This window comes from Callorhinus ursinus, unplaced genomic scaffold (assembly GCF_003265705.2).
Source record: "Callorhinus ursinus isolate GAN/ISIS: 27379988/994484 unplaced genomic scaffold, GSC_fseal_2.0 scaffold8, whole genome shotgun sequence".
In the NCBI taxonomy this organism is placed as follows: Eukaryota; Metazoa; Chordata; class Mammalia; order Carnivora; family Otariidae; genus Callorhinus; species Callorhinus ursinus.
The window spans coordinates 47,368,334-47,386,925 of NW_027397070.1; the positions used below are offsets into that span (position 1 = coordinate 47,368,334).

General features: G+C 45.2%; 1 protein-coding gene across 2 annotated transcripts in view; it reads left to right on the plus strand.

The window, feature by feature from the left end:
• Positions 1–18,592, plus strand: part of FLVCR2 (FLVCR choline and putative heme transporter 2) — a 54,025-nt gene that overhangs the window by 20,296 nt on the left and 15,137 nt on the right. For both annotated transcript variants that reach the window (XR_003207642.2, XM_025869625.2), the window contains exons 2-3: positions 8,123–8,264; positions 10,832–10,972. Coding sequence is in view for 1 of the 2 variants with exons in the window: in XM_025869625.2 (XP_025725410.1) it covers positions 8,123–8,264; positions 10,832–10,972 (283 nt within the window). In the remaining variant the exon portion in view is untranslated. The remainder of the gene's footprint in view (positions 1–8,122; positions 8,265–10,831; positions 10,973–18,592) is intronic.

The following is an 18,592-nucleotide window of genomic DNA, read 5'->3' on the forward strand; positions in this document are numbered from 1 at the left end:
ATTAAAAGATTGTGCTTGTATGTGTGTATGTGGCTTAGTAGTGCCATGGTGACTCGGGCACGGTGAGTTCTGCTATCAGCTGCTATTACTGTTTCTTCCCTAAGAAGCAGGCTATCCTAATTTCTGTACCTGCTGCTTCCTGCATTTCCCTAACCTCTTTTCCCCCAAAGGACTGAAGAAGTCCAACAGTGTCTAGGTAGTAGAAGCCCCCAGCAGAGTCACAGATTTGAGGACAGACCCTGTGAATGGGGTGGGAGCCCTGAGGAAGTCTTGAGTTGACTAGCTGTGACCACTGTGACCTTGCTTCCTAAGTTCTTAGAGACCTCAGCTTAGCTTTTTAAATCCATAAAACCCCTTTGGTGAGTGATTTCCTCCTAAATCAATGGGATTGTTTTTGTTTCTGAAGGTCTGCTACATCCTTAATCCTGATTTGGCCTTTTCAAAAGAAGCCAAAGGCTTGGGTTTGGGGATTTCAAAAATACAGTCAGATGAGTCGGCTTTGCATGCACATTATTGCTTACCATGGCATTTCCTAGGAGCTCCCTGGCGTTCCTAGGTGGCGGGGGGCTCACTCTCATAATTCAACTGGTGTTCAGTTTCAGTGTTTCAGTGTCCCGGCACCCACCCCATTCTCCTTGCTTCTTTCTGGGGCATCCACAGACTCAATGTCGGGTCCAAAGGTGGCTTTCCTGCAGAGTGCCTTTACTCTGGCCTAGTACCTTACGTTTGGGACCCTGTTTACATCATTTTACCCAGATGTAGGTATAAACAGATGTCTAAGTGACATATTAGAATGTGCAAACGTGTGCTTCAATAGAACCATTTTTGTGGTGTTTAAAAGCCCACACCAGTACACACCGGGGATGGGCAGTGAGTGTTAAAGTCATCTCTGTGTGTTGTACATAATTCCCCACGTGTACGTGGTCTGGGAGACAAAGCTTTAGTGGTGGCCTCCCTGACAGTGGCCATGCTGTTGATGCCTAAGACACCCGTGTCAAGCCATGCAGCCCCAGAAGTGTGTGGGCATATTTAGGTATGGGATGGAAATTAGGATTACTTCATTTTTAGCACATTTTAGTGCCCATAAATTCTGCATGGACTTAAATGACCCTTTGTGTAGTAACATTTTCTGACATTTGTCTCTGTAGTTTAACTCTTTTTTGGAAAAGATTTTATTTATTTATTTGATAGCAAGAGAGAGAGAGAGATACAAGTAGGCAGGCAGGCAGAGGGAGAGGGAGAAGCAGGCCTCCTGTTGAACAGGGAGCCCAACATGGGGCTGGATCCCAGGACCCCAGGATCATGACCTGAGCCGAAGGCAGATGCTTAATGACTGAGCCACCCAGGCACCCCTATGTAGTTTAACTTTTCCTCAACCGTGGTACTCTGTGAACCTTAGCTTCAGATTAATTTTTAGATTGTAAGATCATTGCTAGTGTACATAGAGATGTGTAGGTTCACACGTGCATCTCGTCACTCATGATATAAAAATACCCTTGTGGGGGTGGCTTCGTGCTGTGTGCTTTAAGATTGCTCACGTGGGTTGATGGGCTTTAAGTGTGTGAAAATCTAGATTGAACCCCAATGTATCTTTCACGTGGCTCTGATTTTAAAAGGGCCTTCAATCATGTTTTTTGTTTTGTTTGGCTTGGTTTGGTTTGGTTTGAAGTAGCAAACTTTCTCTGAGAACTCCGTCTGCATTTAAATTTCCAGCAACCTCTTTCCCCAGGTCCAGGCTCACGGCTAATCTGGAAGGGGAGTGATGTGTTCCTGACATGCCAGTTAGCTGAAGCCTATTCATTCAACACCCATTTATTGAGTGAGCCCCTGTTCTGTTTACCAGGCATCAGACTAGTGTCAGAAAAATGGCAGAACACCAAAGGGTTAGAGGAGTTTAGGGCAAGGAGATCTCTCCTCACGAGGACCATCCAAGAAAACCCAGTAAAGGAGCTGATGTTGAGATGGGCTCTGAAAGATTTTTAAAAGAGGGAGGCCTTTCCAAGCAAGGAAGCTGCTTGCATAAAGGTAGAAACTAGACCATGAAGAGACGGGGAATCGTGACTCGTCCCAGTCCAATCTGGCTGGAGTACCAGGGACACAGCAGGAAGTGGGCGGAGATGGGCCTGGAAAGGTAGTTGAAAGTAGGTGAAGAAAGCCAAGAACAGCAGGCTGAGGGGTTTGGACTTCCTTCCTCCCTCTGAGAGGGCTGACTCCTTGGAGGTCCCCCCGCAGGGGCTTTGTGGCCAGCGCGGCGCTGAGGAATGTGCACCTGAGTGCATGCTGCAGGGCGGTGGAGGAGAGCTCACAGTCGCCCATTCAAAGTGGGCTCCAAGGAGGGCTTGGGAAGGTCGGGGACAGAGTGTGTGTGAGAGGCCAGGGTCAGGGCTGACTGAGAGAACTGAGAAAGAGCCACAAGAAGGAAGGCGCTGGAGAGGGAAGACGAGGAGACCCGGGGAGGGTGGTTTGTCCCACTGCTCTAAACAGACCATGCCTCTGAGGCCTGGTAGCCTTCCGTGTCCGCCATTACTGTGAGAGGGTGCAGGGGGAGAACCGCGCCTGCAGCACCCCCTCGGTGCAAAACTTCCATTCAAAGGAGCTCATTTAGACCCTAGAACAACCGCGAGAGCTAGATAGTATAACTAGATAATGGTATCTTCCTTTTGTGGATTAGGAAACAGGCACAAGGAGGTTAAATCCACTTCCCACAGTCAGACATGTCATAACGGGTAGAGCTGGGATTTGAACTCGGATCTCTCTGACTCCAGAGCCTGAGCCCCTAACCACTGTATTAGAGTGACGATGTCTTCCAGGACTGCGGAGGTGGAAAGGAGGAAAGGTGAGGGGTTTGTTTTTAAATGTACGCAGCTTAGGTGTGAATTCCTTGAGGAGCAAGGTTGAGCCCATTAGGTCACATTTGAAGTAAGACTTCAAGGCCAGGGGCTCTGTGGCAGGGAAAGCTGTCCACCAAGTTAGGGGACATTTTTTACCCTTGGCGCCAGGGAGCCAGCTCCTGAGAGCCCTGAAATCCCAGAGACATGCCCGGCCCTGACGTGGTGACTGTGCCCAAGGGAAAGGAATGAGGCAATGGCCCAGGAATGGCCCAACCCTGGCATGGAGTGGGCTCATCTTTGTCTGAATGGCAGGTATGCCCTAGGGGAGGAGTGGGCAGAGGAGGGGGTTAGTGAGTGAGAACCTGTTTGCTGAGGTGGTTGCCTCCTATCAAGAAGAACAGCGTCCATCTTACCAATGGCCAGGGACAGGAGGATGAAGTGCCTGGGACCCTAGCAAAGGATGCAAATGGGGACCAGCGGTCTGTCTCTGTTCCATTAGGACCAAAGGCCTCACCGTGGTGTTAACACAGAGCTCCCTGCCTTTTGTGGAAGCCCCAGGGTCCTCATTTGATGGTCTGGGCATCTTCATGGCCACACAGCATTTAGGAAGGCAGCTATGTGCCATGGTTCTGACTCAGTGGTGACTTGGGGCTTTGTTGAATGTCCCATTGTGGTTGGTGATGGGGATAGTGTTTCTGTGGATCTTAGAGGCAACATAATACATGTGTTGTGCTGTGCAAGGGATTAAGCGTGAAAATCTTACCCTCTTAGATGCAGCCCGATGGTTTTCTGGGTTTCTTTTTGCTCTGCCAAATGCATAGTAAGCAAGAATGACAAGTAATGCATTACACACCGAATGGCTTTTTCCTGTTCCCCAAACCACTCAGGCAGCACTGATGTGTTTTTGACTGTGACATTTGCTCTGGAAGTACTCATGACCGCTGATGCTGCAACAGTGTTTAGATGTCACCCTTGGGTTTGCAGAAAGGGCAACAAGAAAATAGGATGTGAGCACTGAGTATCCCAGCCTGCCTTTTCATCGTTGTATTCATCACATTTTTGTTAAACGCCTTCTTTGGGGTGAAGTGAACCATAGTGATGAGACTCAACAGGCTCTGTATTCAGAACTACTGTGTGTTTAACCTCAAGCTCGGCTGCTTACCGCTGTGTGACCTGGGGCAAGTCACTTCACTTTTCTGCACGTCAGTTTCATCGTCTGTACAACTGGGACACTGTGACACCTACACCTCTCTTTCTGGGATTGTTTAGAGGATTGAGATCCTCCGTGAAAAGCTCCATACATTTTACCGATTACTATTACGTGCTAGGCTCTAGAGATAAATGTGAGCCCTGCCCTCCTGGAACTTACAGTCTGGTTGGGGAGACAGATGTTAATTGAATAATCATGCAAGTATAAAACTACCTGTGTGCGGCTAACCTCAAATGAGACACCAGAGAAAGGTTCCGACCAAGTGTGGATTGAGCTCAGGCCTGAAGGATGTCTGCATTTCCTTGGTGAAATGGAGTAAGGAGGGCATTCTAGTCTGGTCAGAGGAAGCTGGTGCAAAATCCCTGTGGTCCTTGGGCATGAAGGTGCTGTGGACATTTTTTTTTTAAGATTTTATTTATTTATTTGAGAGAGAGAGAGCAAGAGAGCACGCACATGAGCACAAACAGACTCCCCACTGAGCAGGAAGCCTGAGGTGGGGCTCCATCCCAGGACCCTGGGATCATGACCTGAGCCGAGTCAAAGGCAGACACTTAACTGACTGAGCCACCCAGGTGCCCCACTTTGGACATTTGAAAGATCGAAAGAAAGCCAGTGTGGCAGGGTCTCAGGGAGCAAATAGTTGACCAGGGTCAGATGACCCCTGGTGCAGAACTTTGTGGGTATGTTTAGGTTTTTACCTAATTTAAAAGCAAGGGGAAGTCACTGCAGGGTTTTAGTAGAGGAAGGACACAATCCAGTCACATTTTGCAAATATCACTGGCTGCAGAGTGGAAAATGTCTGGGAGCAGAGCCGCATGGAAGCCGTTAGGACACCCATGCCCAAAACTGTCACCCAAGCTCCCTTGATGGGTGATAAGGATAGCCCTACATATGAAAACATAGGTACTCAGGACGAATCCCAGACCTGTAAGGATCATAGTGGGGTCGGGGCTGGTGACCTTTTCAGGCAATGTTGGGAAATCCTGCTGTGGGTTCTGTCGAAATGACGAGAACCTAATTCCACTTTAAAAACAATTTTTAAAGAATAAGTTTCTGAAGAGTGAAGACCGGACTGGTTTGACTGTGTATTGTGTATTTTGCCCGTGACTAATATTTTGTTGAGGATGATAAAACTAGGACAAATGCTAGCACATAAACCAAGTCAAACCAGTTAGCGATGATTTTTAATCATTTTCATTCGTGGCCTGGGTCTCGTTTTTGTGAGCGGCACAGGAAAGTTGCGGGCACCACCCTCCTGGGGCAGCATCCTCCCATCTCTTTGAGTTAATCTTGTACTGACTTGGGCTGCCGGTCTCTGATTTTTACCCTTGAGGTGTCCTAGAAAATTCATGACAGAATTTGAATGGGTGAGAATATAGGCTTCCGTGTTGACTAGTGTCATATCAACATTTCACGGGAGATGGGAGGTGAGCTCAGGTTCTGGAATCAGAATTGGCTTAGGAGGGCCAGCTCTTCTGCCAGCTGCCTGTGTGGCCTTAGGCAGGCTGTGGACCATCAGAGTTTCTCATTTTTGTCTTTGTTGTGAAGTTTCTTGGATTAAATGAAAAAGATAAGTGCTATTAAGTACCCAGTACATAGTAGGTGCTCAAGAAATAGCCAGCCATCCTGCCTTCTCCCCTGTAAACACTTTTTCCCCTTACCCCTCTGAATCCAATGTGGTTTGTAGAAAGAACACGGACCCTCATGGGCAGACCTGTGTGATATTTCCAGCTTTGTGTAGATAAGGTTTTTCCACCAGTGTTCATCCATTCATCTGTCCAACTAGCCAACTGAGCACCTGCCAGGGGACAGACCGAAGAACTGGGAGCTGAGTAGAGCTGTAAACTCTCACTGAACACAGCTCTCAAGAAGTGGGAACAAATATGTCTTGAAAAAACCAAAGAGGCAGCAGCTGACAGTCCAGTCCCTATGTTTTTGTTTTCCACACTGACCACAGAAGTAACTGCGAAGTCAATTTCCTTCTGAAGAAAGGGTACTGTGAGGCAGTGTTGCTGTCTGACCAGGTCACTGCAGGCCCCTACAGGTGACTGCTATGGCCTGCTGGCTGGAGAAGTCTTCAGTGCTGGAGGTGGGGTGGAATAGCACTCACTCAGGCCTAGTGTGTAGACAGAGAATGGAGTGCAATCTCTGAGGGATCAGGCATGTAGTGAAGAATCAGCTGAGAGGACTTACTTCTCAAGGCAGAAGATTACTGGGAATTAGGTTATCCTGCATCAAGGTCCTTTGGGGAATCACAGAGTCTTGGATGGTATCCCGTATCTTCCTTCATTCTTGCAAAAGGGACCGTTCGGGGTCCTGTTTAACACCTAGATCTCCAATACTGAAGTACGTAGGAGGCCAGATAGAACCTGCAGGGGGCCCTGTTTTCCAACTGTGCCCCTTGGTTTTATGGCTGGTTTTAACCCCTGAAAGTCTTAGAGACCAGCACTTAATTAAGCTAGACTTAACTCTGGCAAATCGTTGTGACCAAGGATCAGATAAGACTCCAAGGACATGAAATATCTTCTCTTCTGGAGAAGCCTGCTCACTTGGCCCTTTCTCAGGGCTCTTAGCCCTGGAGAGACTTGTCAGGCCCAGTGAAGGAGGCCCTGGCCTGAGAAGCTAGGAGGTCTGTTTTCTCATCTCAACTCTGCTAGAACTCCTGTGACCGTGAGTGACTCACTTCTAGAGCTTAACTTCATTTAGCCTCCACTTGACCCTCTAATGATCAGGTTGCACAGATGATGACAAAGGAACTTTCAAAACAATAACATCCTATGATTTCAACCCATAAATATCCCCATTTGTGTTATCTTTTTGTGTTATCTTTTGTATCTGTTTTAAAGTCCCTGCCCCAACTAGATTATAAAGTTCCTTGAAAGCAGGAATCATGCCATCTGCATCTTGGTACATTGGTAAAATATCTAGCAGCGTACTTTTCACATAGTAGATGCTTTAAAGATCTGTTTGATTTATTGATTATATATTGGCAAATTTGGAAGAACCTTACACTGAGCCTATCGATGATGACTTTTGCGACTGTTCCAGAGCTGAGAACCACCATCCCTAGTGGCTGTAATTGACAGGCTGGAAAAGCAATCAAGGTGGTCAACAGATAGGCAGCCAGTGAACAACGCTGTTATAGTGTGGCATGAAAGCAACTTGCCCTCTACCTGCAGTTCCTTTCAAGTACAGTACAGGAAAAGTGGCCCATTAAGACAAAGGATTTACTCATCTTCCTTCACTTTGGGAATCTGAGCCTTGCCTGAGTTCTCAGGCTGTTTTCCGATTTCTGCCTTGGTATATATGTGTTGCAGAAGGGCTTTCGGGAGTTGTGTCACAGTAAGCCATTACCAAATCGAGGCATTTCTGACCTTGGAAACACCCAAGTCACGTTATCTGTCAGGTCACTGGAGTTTGAACTCTGAGGCAGGTATGAGATGTTTTAATTCGTTGGCGTGTGCGTGTGCATGTTTATAGCCAGTTTTCATGTCCCCGTGTCCTGTGCGTGTACATTTACGTGGTGGCATGTGACTTCACACTATAGATGCTTTGTAAATTATGTTATTTACACAGTGAACTTAACGTTTTCACATTTGTGAGTGGGGTAACAACTTTAGGCTTTCATCTCCTACTGAATGCAAGTTCTTGGGGTTGTAGGGTGTAGGATTTTTCCCTCAGCCGGTCTCTTAGCTTCAGGTTAACGGATTCAGTGACATGAAAAATTCAGTGAAAAAAAATTCAACGTTGTTTTATTCTACTATAGAGATATGGAAGTATGGGAACCATTGTTCATTAGTCTGCAGCTAGAGAAGAGCCAGCCTGCATTGAGAACCCCAACTATAATATTTTTCAGTAGGTATTGATAGTTAGGGTGGTCAGGGATGTGTTGTCAATAAAAAGAGTTGTCAATGAAAAGAAAGAGCTCTCTGGTATTTTGAGAAGGGGAAAAAAATCCCTGTTTGGATTTTAAAGAGGACTGGGAGCTAGGGTTTATGTTTCTTATCAGGAGTCTCTTTAAATTTACTCTGTCGATTCTTGGCCGTTGGAAACTGTGATTGATTGTCTCTGTCTTCTATAGCTTGGAATTGCAATTGGGTTCTTGGTCCCTCCTGTTTTGGTACCCAACATCGAAGACCGGGACAAGCTTGCCTACCACATCAGCATCATGTTTTACATAATAGCAGGCGCGGCTACTCTGCTTTTCATCCTTGTCATCATCGGTAAGGTCATTAGTAGACTGATGGGGGGCCAGGAGGCAGGGAGGTTCTGCTGACTTGGGTGGGGACCTTGTGAACATGGCCTTAGAATACCGTGGACATTTATAGAAACTGGAGGTCAGGCTTCTAGTGGTCTTCAAATGTCTTAGCCAATAGCGTGCTAGCTGGTCTTGTGTACTGTGTTAGCTGCTCAGTAAAGGTTTAATTGTAATTAACCAGTTCCCCAATAAAACCTCACCAGAATTAATGGGTGGGCTGTTGATCCCCGTGTGAAAGCCCGCTGAGTGCTCATGATATATACCCCGGACACTGTGCCAAGCGTGCCTGGTCTTGAATCTTGAGTGACGTTTTACGATCATCAACCCCATCAATCCCCTCTTTCCCACAAAGAGGAAAACGAGACTTCAGGGGAGTTAAGTCAATTATTTGAGATTAGTTAGCTAGTAAGTGGCAGAGAGTGCCTAACCCTGTCTAACTCCATACTCCAAATTTCTGGAACAAACCAAAACAAAACAATTGGCCCACAAACACTTAATACTCTCATAGATTCATCTGAGAATCCCTGGGGACCACATTTGTTGAGGCTTTTTAAAAAAACTATCAGAGGAATACATGCTCATTATGGAAAAATCTGGAAAATACGAGACAGCATAAAGAAAAGAATAACCTGGGTGCCTGGCTGGCTCAATTGGTAGAGCACGCAACTCTCGATCTCAGGGTCATGAGTTCGAGCCCTATGCTGGGGGTAAAGGTTACTTCAATGAATAAATAAAATAAATAATTAAAATAAAAAGGAATAACCATGAATTTAGACTGTACCAGTTAATCCCCACCAGCAACCTCAGATAACTACTATTAATTTTTATGTGCATGTACATTTGATCATTGAGATATTGGTTAATATATCTTACATCCTCTCTTACCGTCTGAGTAATATTACCTGTGCTGTGATAAATTCAGAAACAGTGCAGTAGAGGCTTTTTCATTTTCAGGTAGTCACTCGTCTTTAAAGGTTATCCAGCTTTCTTCCTAACATTCCGTCCCAACGTGGTAAAGGTCTTGTTCTTCCCTGCTAGCCTCACCTCCAGAGTCAGAACAGTTTTATGACCGTGCACCCCATTCCACGGCTCTCACCGAGGCATTCTCTCCCTCGGGGTCCAAGATGAGAAAGTTTGGTGACTTTTCAAAGCTGGCAGGATATGTTGGGCAGAGGACTTGCTGTTTCTGGGAAGGGGAGAAGCTACAGGGCTATGGATAGCCGCGGGAAAGAACAGTCTGCCCAGGGACCCTCTTACTCAACCAGACCTTAAGTTTCAACTTGTAATGTGCCAGCTTCAAATGCCTGTGCTTAGAGCAGCTGAGGGTGTGGTTCTTTGCATTTGAATTCCCGAAGGTAAGACATTTCTCCATTTTGACATTTTATTATCAAGCCAGAGAGTGGCTAATTGAGTTAAAGAACTGAGAAATCTGATCTAAATTCTGGTTTGTGGTGGCCAGGGTCTTGAACAAACCGGACAGAAATAGCCTCTTGTCTTGCTTTCTTTCCCCTGCTGCAAGGGGAGGTGGACGGGCAAGACAATGGATGAGTGGTTTCCAACGGCAGGAAGTAATTCAGGACTATTTCTGGAGAAGGAAGAAGCAGGGCTCTGAAGTTAGGGCTGGAAGGTTTTCTGGGTGGGGGACCTCTTTGATCTTCAAGAGAGTAAACCTCATTTCTAGAGCTTCCTCTAACTGGAAACAGTCTACTGACCTTTCAGGAGTGTTCTCATGGTGTGTGGAGAAGGCTACATGGAGCTTGCCTGGACCCAACTTCGGGGGCAATTTAGCCAAACAACTGGTTACACTTATCTGGCCCCAGAACCTGAACAGTGATCAGTGCTGTCAAATTGATTGTACCAGCTGTGCTGAAAATCGAATATAAAATGAATGGTTTTCTTTCCCTTCTGTCCTGTCCCTCCCCAGTCCTTCATATCACAGTGACCACTCCTGCAGGGGGATGTGTTAATTCTCTTGTCTTTTCAGGAGGCAGACATTAGACTCAGACCTTGACAAACTAAGAATGGACTTGAGGTTTTTTCAATAGAAGATCTTTTCACTTATTCAGGGAATATTCCTTGGCTGCCATGTGCCAGGCTCTCTGCTGAGCAGGGACACCGTCCCTTCCCCCTCGGGAGGAGCTCTGGTGCTAAGCCATTCACTGGGCTCACTAATCTGAAAGCCTCAGCTCTCGCTTCCTTTCTAGCCATGTATTACTATTATATTATTTTCCGTGCTCTGCGGTATGTTATTTGCTGATTTAGTATGGAGCTCCTTGATCCTTGAACGCTGCCTGGGAGACCCAAGGAGTGCAGCCATTGAGAGGCCATGAAGAAAAAGTAAAGGACCTCACTCAGCCGCAGGTGGTGAGAAACAGCTTCAAGAAAGGAGGGGTTGAAGGATTTAATTGAAGAATTAATATTTCCTTTTCGAGTCTTTTTCTAGATGAGGGAGCCAGCTCTTGTCCATGTGTCAGCTCTGCAGGGGTGGGGTCATGGGGATTTGCAGTGATCTCTCTGTTTCTTTCCTTTCAGTATTCAAGGAGAAGCCTAAACATCCCCCCAGCAGGGCCCAGTCCCTGAGCTATGCCTTGGCATCCCCTGATGCTTCGTACTTAAGTTCCATTGTTCGGATCTTCAAAAACCTCAACTTTGTGCTGCTCGTCATCACCTACGGTAAGGTGCACATGTGTCCAGGAGTGTATTTAAATTGGGAATGTGAGACAAGAGACCTGATGTGTCTGTGTGTCTTACTCTTTCCAAATCCCAAATGTATATATAAAGCTGTTGTTCAGGGTCAACCAGAGAGTCAGCTGTACCTCAGGGCCTTTGCATGTTCTCTAGAGTTCACCTAGAAAACCATTCCTCCCCATGTCAAGTTGTCTGACAAATGCCTGCTGATCCTCCAAGTCTCATCTGAGTATCACTCAGATGCTATGAAGTGACCTTTACCTCTTTTATTATGCTGTTCCTGGTACATCTTAACACTTAACCATTAAAAAAATTTTTTTCCAGGTCTGTCTTGCCCCTAGACTGTGAACATTCCAAGAGTGCGGATTTATGGCTTTTTATCTTTATATTTCCTCAGCAGTGGCCAGGCTGGAGTGGACACTCTAACATTATTTAGTGAATGAATGCATGCATGTATGAGTCTTGCCACATAAACCACTCCTCAGCCAATCATCTGTCATTTTATAACACTGATTCCTTTTTGACCTGACTGCAAGACAGTATCCCTCTTTTATTTCACTTTTTTGGCTTTTGGTAAGATACATTTGAATATTTATGCGTTAAAAAATTTTTTTTAAAGATTTTATTTTACTTATTGTAGAGAGGGGGAGAGAGAGAGAGAGAGAAGGTCCATGAGCCAGGGGGAAGAGCAGAGGGAGAGGGGAAGCAGACTCTGCTGAGCACGGCGCCTGAAACAGGGCTCGATCCCATGACCTCCAGATCATTACCCAAGCTGAAACCAAGAGTCAGACTCTCACCCAGGTGCCCCTACTAGTTAGTTTGTTTAAAATCAAGAGTCAACAGTTGTGTAACATGCTTCGTAACCATAAGAAAAAAAGAAACAAGGTTGGTTTGACATAATTTATGCTTACTGAAACCCCAGGTGGCTATAACCTTGTTTTCTGTACAAACCTTGTATTTTCTGTACAAAACCTTGTTTTCTGTGCAAACCTTCTTGCATTTTATGTAAATGTATTTACAACAGCATTTACTATGTCCCGAGACTTTTCGTATATGATTTTATTTATTTAACTCTCATCACACCCATGTGAGGTAGGTACCATAGTTATCCCTATTCAACAGATCAGAAAACTGAAACTCAAGACAGGCTAAGTAGCTCAAGAAGACACAGCTTTGAATTGGCAGAGCCAGGATTCAAATACAGGTTTATCCGACTCCAAAGATTACACAATTAATGCCTATACCCCTTTCTAGAACTGTGCCAGAGTTTCATGTTAGGCTTATCATGCTCTTTATCTAAATTAGAGTGTTTATCTGCTGAGGCACTAGATAAGAAAGAGGTAGTATCATCCACAGGAGAGGGGCACGCCTATTTTTCAGGCACTCGAAAAAATAAGTGATCTCTCACCCAGAAGAGTGCTGGATGAGCAGATTAGTCTTCAAGGTCTCAGGTCTCTGTTTCTCATTCTCTCCAGCTCTTCAGTTCTGAGTATGTCTCTGCCTTCACCCACAATATAAAGACAGAGTTTCCAGTACTTAAGATATCCAACTAAAGAAGTTATGTGAGTTGCCCATCAGTGGGAGGCATTCAAGTGTAGATGGGACCAACTACTTAGTGGGGATATTGTGGAGAATGTCAGGCTATATAGATGGATAGTAAAGCGACATGACCTTTGGGATCCCTTGCAGATTCCGGATTGCATGGTTCTGAGAACTTACACTTTTCCTGAGTTAAACATCTCAAGTACATTGACCTTTGAACACCATAAATCTTATTGCATCTGACATCAGGGTATTTGAGGCCTACCCTGGGATTCTAGGGCAGATGAGTGCTTAATAAATACTTTCTATGGATGAGAATGAGGATAGTGGTGATACTGGGCAATGACCCCAGTCTGGAGGCGGGGGAGAAAAGCAACTCTTCCTCTTCCCCTCTTGCATGGCTGGTTGCTTATATGGTCTTTAATTGGCAGAGTGGTCTTTATATGGCAGAGTGATTTTAATACTGTACTTCTGAACATTCATCTATTTGGTTACATGACAACACAGGAAACAAATAGGGAAGCACTTCTGGAATGGTAGAGTGAGGACCCTGGATAATTTGTTATTCCATAAAGCAACAAGTACACTGGCAAACATTGTCAAAATCAAATTTTCAGAACTCTACGACAAAGGTGTGCAACAATCCAAGGGACATTTATTCAAGGAAAAAAGGTCTGAATAATGGCAAGAACAGTGAGCTTTGTGTTTTAACTTGCCCTATTCTGATCCGCCTCTCCCAGTCTCTGTGGTAGCCTTGACAACCAGAGCCTAGCAGCCTCACAGACACTTGATGGGGCAAAAACAATTTTGGAGCTCCCCCAAAAGCCCCATTCCTGGGTCATTATTTGATATCTGACAGTTCTCTAGAAGAGCCCCATTCAGAGGACTTGCTTTTATTTAACCTGACTCAGAGCTTGCTCTGTGGGAAAAGCACTATTTCCAGGGCATTTGTTGAAAACAATCAGTGTTTAGCATTGTAGCTGCCTAAGGTAGAATACCAGTTGGGGTAAACAGGAAGCTGGCCAAAAATCTTGAAACAAAAATCTAGAGAATGAGATTCTCATTCTCTAGGGGCTTTGAAAAGCTCTGACATATTCTTAGGAATCTAGAAGTCCACGTCCACATTACCAGGAAAGACCTGACAAAGCCCTAAACTCTCACCTCTGGCTGACCTTGAGGCTCTGTGCACGGAGGAAGTGAAGGCTAAGGCAGAGTTGACATCTGCCTGCTGGAGCATTGAGGGAGAAGCCCAACCCCCACACAGAGGAGGTCCTTGGCAAAGGTGGAGACTTATTGGTTTAAGGTATTTAAGGGAATCTCTGTCTAATCATTACCTCACCACTAAACTGATAAAGCAGAAACTTCAGCAGCTGCACATGACAAAGAATATAAACTTTACAAAATTAGTCCAGGAGAGTCACTAAACAAATAGCAGCAACAGCAACAAATCCTGAGGAGGGAGGAGAATCTCATTTCCAAAGTTGACATGGTATTTAAAATGTCCAGCTTTACCAAAAGATTATGAGACATGCAAAGAAATAGGAAAGTAAGACTCATACACAAGGGAAAAAAAGCACTTAATAGAAACTCTTCCTGAGGAAGCCCTGATGTTGGACATAATAAAGATTGTAAGTCAACAATATAAATAGGTTCAAAGAACTAAAGAAACCATGCCTAAAGAATGAAAAAAAGATGGAGAATAATGTCTTACCAAATAGAGAATATCGATAAAGACAGGAATAAAAAAGAACCAAATAGGAATTCTGGAATTGAAAATAACTAACTAAAATGGAAAACTCACTGGAGGGTTCAAAATCAGATTTGAGCTGTCAGCAGAAAGAATCCGTGAAATTGAAGATAGATCAAATGAAATCCTGTCTGAGGAACAGAAAGAATAAAAAATGAAGAAAAATGAGCCGAGCCCCGGAGACCTGTGGGAAACCATCAAGCAAACCGACATATGCATAGCGGGAATCTCAGAAGGTGAGGAGAGAAAGGGTGGAAGTAAATTGTCATTTAAACTGGGATAGTGCTAGCCAGAAAAGCAATTCTCTTCTGAGTCTCTAGGAGCATTTGACTCCATTGTATAGGTAGAATTTATTAATTTTTTTTCCCTCAAAGGCCTGGGATTATTCCAGTGAGAGAGAGTTAAACTAATCTGGATGTTTGCGTATATTTCATTATAGTCAAAAAACCGCAAGCCTTTTTCCATGATAGATAATTGGACTTGGTGACTAAGCTCTTGACCAACAAGGAAATGATTTTTAGGCTTAATCATAGACTTGGAAAGAATTTTATTGAGCCATTACTGTGTGTCAGGTACTATGTTAAGTGCTTCACATGGATTATCACATTTAATCTTCAAAACAAACCCATGACATCAGTTCTTAATTCCATTCCATTTTATATATGAGGAAGCTGAGGCTCTATTTAGTTACGCGCCCACAACTGGAAGGCTAGCAAGCAACAGAGCTTGGATTTAAACTTCTGTCTGTCTGATGCCAAAGCCCATCTTCCTAACCGCCATGCCATTTTTGCCTCCCTATGGAGAGAGGAACATCTTAGAGACAGAGACAGAGCTCTTTTAAGCCCCACTTGTCTGAGTGGTCTTTGGATCTCCCTAGTGGAGTAAGTGCTTCTTCAGATTCAGTCCCAGACCAGTTGCCTGGGAGTTGCCTTCTCCTAAGAGGCAAATCTAGAGTTTGGGGTTTTTGAAGCAGGATCAACTTATATTGACCAGCCATCTTTGGGATTTAGAAAGGATGGGGTCTTGACTTTAGTGTCTCTTTAAGGCTTAGAGGTCATGTAAAGGCAGTGTTTGGGACTCAGTCCACCTGAGAATCACTGCTCTCTTCCAAATTAAATCTTTGCTCCCAATTACAAACAAAACCCTCTATAAATTCAGCTAGATGCTTTGAAGCTCTCCAGAATGTCCCCCACCCTTCCTATAGTTTCAGGTTGGGCTTTGAAGAAGGAAATGGTTCATACTTTTTATGTTGTATATATGATGTTCATATTTTCCTCTGAATTACATGCACTTAAGAGCATGTGGCTTGAATCGAGCAGATGATAGCATTTCATGGGCACATTTGTTGGACGTGGGTAAACACATCTTTGAGTAAGAGCCTTGAATGCTGGAGTGGTGAATTCAGAGTTGGCACATAAGAAATAAGAAGTCTGAGTTTTGATGTCAGCTCTGCCGATTACTGAGTGTACCTCCTTCACCCATCCTTTGCCCATGAAATAATAATCTCAGAAAATAAGAATTAAATTTGCTTCCCATTGGAGTGCTCTGAGTGGAAATGAAAGCTTTTAAAGCAATTGCAAATAGATGCTGCATGAATCCACATTGCTGTTGCACTGGTAATCTTGATTTCCTACATTCTTTTGTTCGTCTGAACTGGATTTCATGAAGTAGGGAGTAGCTCCCATGTAGCTGGTGGGATGTCCAGTACTGTCTTTTTAGTGGCTTTCCAAGGGCTTCTCCAAACTGCTGAGTCAGCTGCCCAGAGTGGAGCCTGGTGAGGGCTTTGGAGGAATTCCAGGGGCTTTTACTTGTAGGCCTCTGGTCATACCCTTAGTGGTAGGTTTGAGAGATAAAATAAGGGCTATCCAGCTAAATTTGAATTTCAGGTAAACAGCACATTCTTTTCAGCATAAATGTCCCATGGAGTATTTGGGGCATATTTATGCTTAAAAAAGTGTTACCTGAAATTCAAATTGTAGCTGGATGTGTTGTTTTTGTTTTTCTCCTAAATCTGGCAGCCCAACTTGGAGGGGAGGGGGCAGAGATGGGGTTTGTGTTTGATGTTGCTGAAATATTACAGGAATAAAAAACTGCCTCTTCCTCTAGTGAAATACCACCACCACCCACCCCTCCTCCAGGTTTGGCAATGCAGGAAGACCCAGGGCTGGAACCAGATTCTCTACAGGTCTGTCAGAGTCTGGGGGCAGGACGGGTCTTAGGATGTGTATCAGCAGAGGTGGGAGGGAGTGTGGGGTAAGAGAATAACCTTTCTTTGGCTACCTTCTCCTTGAGTCCCTAGGCCCTGCTTTCACATGGCCTCCTCTACTGCCTTATCATCAATGGCGCAACAATTGCCATGTTGAAGAAAGTTGTTGAAAAGGCTCCTCTTCTAAAGAATGTCCTCAAAGGGAATACTTTTCCATGTTATCCCCCAGCCTTGCCTTCAGCTATGCTTCTGAATAATCTTCCAGTGTTGGGCATCCAGACTCAGAGCCCAACACTGGAAGATTATCACCTTCCCTTGGGGCTTTCAAGGGCTTTACTCCTGCTCACCCCCCATGGGTTTAGGGAGGGTGATTGTGCCCCCTCTCAGATCCTGCTTGAGAGTGGGCATAATATCCTTCTTGTAATTTCCTGGAGCTTTGTTGAGGTGAGGCTGGCCCTTAAAATGAAGGTTTACTACACATTCAGGAAGGACCCAAGGGAAATGAACACAGAGTATCCAGAACCCAGAGACAGGATCTGGGGTCAGTGTTTCCCAAGCTTGCCTGATGATAGACTCCCCTGGGGTGCTTGGTTGAGTGCGTGCCTGGATTTCCCTGCCTTTCTTCTAGAAATTTCAGTTTCAGAAAGTCTGGGTAAGGGCCTGGGAATCTGCTCTTAAAAAGCATTCCAGGTGATTCTGGTTTGCAGCAGGGTTAAGCATATCTAAAGTACGTGTGTTATGGATCATTCTCATGGTCTTGAAGCCCCTTCCCATCCCAGTGGCCACCATGTTAACCCCAGCACCTGGGAGCCCGGGCCTGGTCTTGGATCTTCCAGATTCCCAAGGTCATTTATTTCTGAATAATGAGAAATGACCAGGGTTGTTGTTGTTGTTGTTGTTAAGTGGGCTCTACACTTGAACTCAAGACCCTCAGATCAAGACCTGAGCTGAGATCAAGAGTCAGATGCTTAACCGACTGAGCCACCCAGGTGCCCCTGTTGTTGTTTTTGTTTTTAAAGATTTTATTTATTTATTTAAGATAGTGACAGAGAGAGAGAGAGAGAGAATGTTTGAGCGAGTGGCGGGGGGGAGTGGCAGATGGGGAGGGACAGGGGCAAGAAGACTCACCACTGAGTGTGGAGCCCAACACGGGGCTCAGTCTCATGACCTGGAGATCATGACCTGAGTTGAAATCACGAGTGTGACACTCAGCTGACTGAGCCACCCAGGTGCCTGCTGTTATTTTTAAATTGCAGATTCCTAGCTCCATTCCAGGAGAATCAGATTTAGTAGGTCCAGGGTGGAGCCCAGGAATCTGCATTTTTAAACTCTCCCGCACTTAACTTTGTATCTCATTTCTGTGGGAACCTGATAAAGGGAGTAAGTGAACGGCATTTAGGCAACATCGCATCTGATAAAGATGGCCTCGTGATAAAAGTGACTATCTGGACTGGGGGACGTTTCATACCTGGTAGGAGGCCATTCTTTGTGCTTCTCTGAGTATGGTGACTCTTCACTGACCTGTCCTCTAGGGGACCCCCAAAGCCATGCCTGTGGAGATGCTACAAGCAATAGTCGCTCCTGTGAGGTGTTAAACCAGGGTGGTTGCCATACCCACATTGCCCTGTGCCTGTGCCATCACCGTGGGGCCAAAGAGGATGGCTTCTGGATGGTTCCATGGTCTGGGGTTCGTGGGAGAGGAACCCCTGAGGCCGCCCTGCTCTCGAGCTGTGTCCTGTTACTTAGAGTCATCTAAGTGTATCTAATGTCGTGTGCCATGATAGTCTTGTGAGCCTCAAAATTAGTTAAAATTAAAAAGACCCCTGGTGAGCATTATAAAGTGACGTTCTGTATTTGTTTTTAAACTCTGTGTGCATTTTTCTCATCTATAAAATGGGGATGATAATATTACCTACCTTGCTATGAGGATTGTAAGGTACTTACAACAGTATCTAGTACATAAGTATGTGCTACTGCCACCCTCCTCCTCAGCACCCTCCTCCTCACCACCCTCCTCACCACCCTCCTCACCACACTCTTCCTCACCACCCTCCTCACCATCCTCTTCCTCACCATCATCCTTCTCACCACCCTCCTCCTCACCACCCTC